This window comes from Morus notabilis, unplaced genomic scaffold (assembly GCF_000414095.1).
Source record: "Morus notabilis unplaced genomic scaffold, ASM41409v2 Scaffold535, whole genome shotgun sequence".
Classification (NCBI taxonomy): Eukaryota; Viridiplantae; Streptophyta; class Magnoliopsida; order Rosales; family Moraceae; genus Morus; species Morus notabilis.
The window spans coordinates 217487-224453 of record NW_010367018.1 but is presented as its reverse complement, the minus strand read 5'-3'; the positions used below and the strand labels follow the sequence as shown (position 1 = coordinate 224453).

At 34.4% G+C, this 6967-nt stretch overlaps 1 protein-coding gene across 1 annotated transcript; it reads left to right on the top strand.

Annotated features, from left to right (window-relative positions):
* Positions 1 to 1442: 1442 nt before the first annotated feature.
* LOC21404733 (synaptotagmin-2) lies at positions 1443 to 6967 on the top strand. The gene is made up of 13 exons (XM_010111704.2): positions 1443 to 1463; positions 1707 to 1923; positions 2562 to 2660; positions 2742 to 2792; positions 2888 to 3011; positions 3609 to 3727; positions 3924 to 4025; positions 4365 to 4439; positions 4768 to 4844; positions 4965 to 5211; positions 5361 to 5708; positions 6193 to 6324; positions 6458 to 6967. The coding sequence occupies exons 2-13, from the start codon at positions 1813 to 1815 to the stop codon at positions 6584 to 6586; spliced, it is 1614 nt and encodes a 537-aa protein (XP_010110006.1). The 5' UTR covers positions 1443 to 1463; positions 1707 to 1812; the 3' UTR covers positions 6587 to 6967.

The window sequence follows — 6967 nt, the reverse complement described above, 5'->3', positions numbered from 1 at the left end:
TCATGATTCGAATCAGGGAACGAATCCCTCTACCAAACATGAGATTTTCCCCTATATTTTTTTCAAAGCTGTAGCTGGCTGAAAATAAAAGGTTGAATTGGATTACACTTTTTTGGGTTGTTCTTTTATATTTTTTAGTTATGGTGATTTGAGTGATGATCTTGAGTTAAGTTTGAGCTATAATTAGAGTTAAAGTTGTAACTTGAGTTTGTGTTTAGATGTACACATTTAAGTTATGATTTGAATGGAGAATCTTTTTGAGTTTGTGTTTGAATGGGTCAAAACTTAAATTTTTATTTACATAGTATTTTAATAAAAACTCAATGGTGATGAAAAATTTTAATATGGTATATGGGTGGGATTTTATTCGTCTTTTCATTGTGAATGCATAGAAAAAAATAGCATCTCAATTAGAATTAAAACGAAAAAGTTATGATATTTTTATGTATAGAAAAAATATTATTTATTAATTTGAGTTTGAGTTTATAAACTCGAGTTGAAAGAGAAACTTGAACTCGAGTTTATTCTTAAACTCGAGTTCAAACTTAAATTTTATAAAAAAATATAAATTTAAATAAAGTTGTAATTTGAGTTTAAATTTTGTTTGAGTTTTATTTTTTGTTTAGAGGGACAATTAGTTGGATTTTACATCAAGAACAGGACAAACAAAATAAAGGTTGGAACGAAAGGAGCCTAACGAGTAACGACCAAGAAGAGTCCAAAACGGATAATAAAGGCCTAAAGGCCTAGATGACAAAATAGAAACATACAGTTGTTTCCACTGGTGTTTTTTTTTTTTTTACTTAAATTATTTGATTAACCATTTGATTTCAAGAAATTTTTTCGGTAGGACTTAAAAATATAAAAATTACATAGAGATTTATGTTTTAAACCATCACATTTATAGTTATACTATAAGTTATTTATTTTACATATTTTTTATTTTAATGTGATTTAATTAAAAATTTACACATAAACCCTTTTGTTTTTATTAAATTTTCTTAAATTATTGTAACGCTCCCCAATCTGTGGCTCTTTCCCTCTCTTACCGTTGAACAAATGACATTTCAAAAAACGGACCAATCAGAGCGTGCCCATTAAAACAACATGACGTTACCGACACTTTATCGTACCCCACTGCATCAAATGGTGTTCGACCAAAGAAAGAAAGCTTGGCCACCAAGATTTAGGGTCTGTTTAGTTCGCTTAGTTCGTTAATTTGAGTTTATAATTTAAATTGAGATGTAATTTTATGTGAGAATTTTTTACTGTAACAAAAAAATTAAATGTAATTATTTATGAGAACTTTTTACTATAACAAAACTCAAATTTTAAACTCAAATCAACAAAATAAATGAAACCTTAATTACCACATTATATGCATTTTATTTCCCCATAAGAAAGAAACAAAAAAAGAAAGGAAAAATTACAAGACACAAATCTTGGCACAAACAATCAAAACGGTTATTGTCTTATCCATCTGCAAGATATTTTATAGGACGATTCATTGACACATGGAAAACTTATTTTCTGGAATTTCTTGCCCGTTTTCTTTTTTTTTTTTCCTTTCTGGGTTTCTACTCTTACTCTTAGCTTAGGTTAGGATTTGAAGTAAAGAGCAGTACTCTCAAATGGGTTCGGTACATTTTTTGTTTTAGTTTTTCTTTTTTTTTTCTTTTTTTTTGCTGAAAGAGTTTTTGTTTTAGCTGTCTCTTTTGAGTTCACTGCCATCTCTCTCTCTCTCTCTGTCGAATTTTGGGAGAAAGAGAGTAATTTGGAGGAGAATTGTGGTGGTGAGAGAGAAGATCAGAGATGGGTATATTGAGCATTATAACGGGTGTTTTTGGTTTTGGAGTGGGAACTTCAATTGGGCTTGTGATCGGTTACTACATGTTCATCTACTTTCAGCCAACTGATGTTAAGGTCCGTTTATCTCTTTTCCCTTTCTTTTAACTCTCCAATTCGTTCCCCCCGATGTGTCTTCTTCTTTTCTTGTATTTGTATCATCGTATTTGTTGTGGATTTTGTTAATGTGATGATCATAAAGTTCCAAAAACAAGAACAAGAAACGAGAGAGAACTGTTTATCCCTTGCTTGCGTCTCAGGCATTTGGATGGCAGTATGAGCCTGTTTGAGTTTATATATATATATATATATATATATATATAACTTCATGTTCAGGAAATTTACAAGTCTAGCTAACGTAGGAACAAGGAAATTAGTGTCTTATTTTTTTATTTTGGATTTTTTTTCTTTTGTATGTTAAAATAATTTAAACATGGATATTAAAGAGAATTTTCTATCAATAATCATACCTCGAACTTTACGGTACCAATTAAACTCCAAAACTTCTTCCAAAATTATATAGCGAATATTAAGAACTTTAGCCCTAATCCTAGACTAACACGAGCAATAAATTGAAAAAAAGAAATGAAACGCACACGCGCGCGCACACACACACAAGGTCTATCCATGTGCTAACTTTGCACACACTCAACAACAAAAACTACTCGTAGACTGATATACCATTTGTATATTTTTCTGGTTTTTGGTGCATTCAGGATCCTATTATTCGTCCTCTGGTGGAGCAAGATTCTAAAACTTTGCAACGGCTGCTTCCGGAGATACCCTTATGGGTGAAAATGCCCGATTATGATCGTGTATGTTGACATTGTAAAATTCTTGTCTACTAAATGCATTGTGGTTGTACTTAGCTTTTTATAATTTTTGTTTTTGTGAAGGTTGACTGGCTTAATAGGTTTATTGAAATCATGTGGCCCTATCTGGAAAAGGTATGTAGTTCAGAACTATGTAATTGAATTCTTCTTTCTGTTTTGTTACGAGTATTCACAACCCTTTTGTCTTTTCTCTCTCTCTTTTCATTCAGGCAATTTGCAAGACCGTTCAGACCATAGCAAAGCCCATTATTGCTGAGCAAATTCCGAAATACAAAATTGATTCTGTTGATTTTGAAGCACTGACCTTGGGCTCTCTACCACCTACTTTTCAAGGTTTCTTCGTTCTTTCTTTTTTTTTTATGACTAAAAACTTTTCAAGGTTCAGTTGATTCCAAACCAACACTGACGGACAAAACCACACTAGTTTGGACAACCCAATCGAGATGTTTGTTTCATGTATCCGTTTCTAGTTCTGCATCATGATTTATGATTCTCTACAGTGTTTTTCTCTCACAAAAAATTTAAATTTCAAAAATCAGAATTATGAATCATGATTCTAAATCCATTAACCAAACGTTACCAAGTGATTGCATCCCTGTTCAGATGAACTAAAAAACAATCCTTTCACATTTAACACAGATAAGTTAAGAGCATACTTTAGCAAGTTTATGTATGATGCTCCCAAGCTACATAAAAGGCCAGGCAGCTTCCTAAATTGAGTTGTGAATATCAACCTTCATACTCTTGTTTTTATAATTATTCAGTTTCTTAAAGGGCCTGTGTCTTGGCCTTGCTTGTTTATCGTATTTGCTGTTGTTTTTTCTGGTGTTGTCCATGGACTTAAAGTTGGTGTTTTAACTTATTTCTGCTGTTTTTGGTATTCCATTTTCTCTTAGTGATTAACTCGTTTTGGTTTTTCTTTTGTACCAGGAATGAAAGTTTATGTCACTGATGAGAAGGAATTGATCATGGAACCAGCGTTAAGGTGGGCTGGTAATCCTAACATCATCGTTGCAGTTAAAGCATTTGGGTTGAGAGCCACAGTTCAGGTACTTGTTTCACTGTTACTGAAGTGAATAATTTTTTTTTTTTTTTTTTTTGTCATCCCTTTTTGCACTCTCTCACTTTCTTCCACAGATAAACACACACACACACGCACGCACATAGATGCAAGCAAGCAGTATGAAGTAAAAGTATTTCTGTCTTCATCATTCTCAAGTACTGATTCTTCCCTGAGTATTTCAGGTAGTTGATTTGCAAGTATTTGCTTGTCCACGTATAACTCTGAAGCCCTTGGTTCCGACGTTTCCCTGTTTTGCAAAAATAGTTGTTTCTCTTATGGAGAAGGTATGGCTCAAAATTTGTCTTGGCAGAGTTGTGTTATCTGCATTGCAAACATGAAAGGTTATGGAGGCTCATGTATTAGACACGGATAACATTTAAATCTTCTCGATAAAATTTTCTTAAAACCACATTGGAAAAGGGAAAAATTATGGCCTCACTTTATTAAAAATCACCGATACTTTAATTACTTTTCATTGCAACTAATCGCCAAGTGCCATTTGTAGAACGTACAGAGCCAGTACTCTATTACATTTTCCATGAACCGAAAGATCTCTCTCGTTTGCTTCATTTCCTGCTATATCTTTTTATTTTTCTTTTTTCCTATTTGCCCTTGTTTTGCAGCCACACGTTGACTTTGGGCTAAAGCTGCTTGGCGCGGATGCTATGTCCATTCCTGGCCTCTATAGGTTTGTCCAGGTAGTTCTCCAATTTCCATTTAGCGATCTCATCAGTTGGGACATAGTTGAGTTGAATAAATCGAGAGAAATCTGTGAATTGCATTGATTGAATTAAAATGTTTTATAACATTAAGTGGAAATACTAGTATCTCATAAGCTAATTGTCTAAACACTGACAAAAGTATGAATACTATGACTGCATCATGTTGCTGTGGAAGACAACAAACTAGAAAATGCGCTAAAACCGATTAGCAAACTAATCATTAGCCTCTAACGCTTAAATATGATTTGTTTTTTTTTTTTGAGAAAAGTTTATTTTGGTTTCTTAATACACTTTCATTCCTCAGGAGCTTATTAAAGATCAAGTTGCAAATATGTATCTATGGCCTAAAGCCCTAGAGGTACAAATTATGGATCCTGCAAAGTAAGAATGAGTTCTCCCCGGCTCTGAATAGCAAACAATGTGTTTATCTTCATTTGTTTACAGATGTTAGGTCTATTTCTATGACTTGATAATTGATATGGTGTTGCTTAATTTTGCCAGGGCCATGAAGAAACCTGTTGGAATCCTCAGTGTAAAGGTCCTGAGAGCAATGAAGCTAAAAAAGAAAGATTTACTGGGAGCATCAGACCCTTATGTTAAACTCAAGTTAACGGAGGACAACCTTCCTGCTAAGAAAACAACGGTAAAGCATAAAAATTTAAACCCCGAATGGATTGAGGAATTTAACATGGTTGTCAAAGATCCTGAATCTCAAGCACTAGAGCTGAACGTTTACGACTGGGAACAGGTAAGTCTTTTGGTGTATTTTGCTTTTTAATGTAGAATCAATGGTCACCTATAGAATCATTGTAAAAGCTCTTTGCTTTAATACAATTTTTTTCCCGCCTTGGCTTCTCAAATCATATTTGCTTTCTTTCTTCTTTTATCCTTTTTAAGGTTGGTGCGCATGATAAGATGGGTATGAATGTTGTTCCATTGAAAGAGCTTACGCCTGATGAGCCTAAGGTGCTGACTCTTGACCTACTCAAAAACATGGACCCAAATGATGCTCTGAATGAGAAGTCTCATGGGCAGATTGTCGTGGAGATGACATACAAACCTTTCAAAGAAGATGAAGTGCCTGATGATGAAGATTCAAACATGGTCCAAAAGGCGCCCGAAGGAACACCTGCTGGCGGTGGTTTGCTTGTAATTATGGTCCATGAAGCTGAAGATGTGGAAGGAAAGAACCACACAAATCCATATGTTAGATTACTCTTCAGAGGAGAGGAGAAAAGAACCAAGGTTTGTTGAAGTTCTGTTTAAGTGTTGATATTTTAAAGGCTAAGTTACTTGTAACTGGGGCCATATCACTTGGTAATATTTGAAATTTCAGATATTCTAGGAGCAACCTTAATTTCAGGTGCAAGTGACTCAGGTTGGTACTATCAGTTCACTAATCTAGGACCAAACAATTATTGGAAAAACTACAAAATCCTCACTATTGGATTCTAGTGAAATTCAACGGTGCAAATCCCTCGACACCTTGTGGTTGGCTTAATGTCCTAAAGTTTGACAAAACCTTGCCAATCCCTTTTGACACAACTGTCCCTAACCTTATTTATGCTAGCACTCTCTCCAATTTGACACTAGAGCTGAAATTTTGCGATACTTTTGCAATTTCCACATCATTAAATCAAGTGAAAGTACTTTTATCTAAATTTTTACATTCAGAAATTTAGTGTGGATTTTTTGTTAAATTTGACATTCACTTTTGCTGTTGATCTAGCATGTCAAGAAAAACCGGGACCCAAGATGGGAGGAGGAATTTGCATTTACGCTGGACGAACCCCCGATCAATGATAGGCTTCATGTGGAAGTTTTAAGTGCTTCCTCAAGGATGGGATTGCTGCATCCGAAAGTAAGTTCTTCAACTCTTATTTGATTCCATATTTCTTCAGTTTGAGTTAGAATTCTTTTGAAATTTTGCTATAAATGTACATCGATTATTAGTATTATGATGTTGATTATTTTCCTTCTACTCTTCCGACCAGGAAACTCTGGGATATGTGGAGATACAACTGGCTGATGTAGTTAACAACAGAAGAATCAATGAGAAGTACCATCTTATTGATTCCAAGAATGGAAAGATTCAAATTGAGTTGCAATGGAGAACAGCTTGAGCCCCTGTCTCCGTGTCAGTTTTTCTAAATTTGTAGGCTACAACCACAATTGTTTGCTCCCAAGTCAACTGTTGTTGATGGATATATTATGCTCCACAGTTTGACTTCTTAGTGTTGGCTTACACGGTGAAAAAAAAAAAATTAGCTCAATGTTAACGTTGCCGTGATGCACAGTTTCGTTTCTTATTTTATTTTATTCTATTTTTCGAATAACATCTCTGCACAATAGCTGGTTTTTATTTTACCCTTGTACTTGTTTGTGTATGTTTCGTGTAACATTGGTCGACATTTGTACGTGCATGGTTGATGGTTCCATTCACGAGTGACTATTGATGCAGCGCCCCCCATGCATTAAATGACTCTTGTCCAATTGTTTGGCTC

What these genes read in the sequence shown, in the direction of transcription:
- LOC21404733 (XM_010111704.2), top strand. Translation starts at nt 1,813, where the DNA reads ATGGGTATATTGAGCATTATAACGGGTGTTTTTGGTTTTGGAGTGGGA. An exon ending in TGTGGCCCTATCTGGAAAAG is followed by an intron (nt 2,793 to 2,887) that starts GTATGTAGTTCA and finishes CTTTTCATTCAG; the next exon opens with GCAATTTGCAAGACCGTTCA. An exon ending in TCTACCACCTACTTTTCAAG is followed by an intron (nt 3,012 to 3,608) that starts GTTTCTTCGTTC and finishes CTTTTGTACCAG; the next exon opens with GAATGAAAGTTTATGTCACT.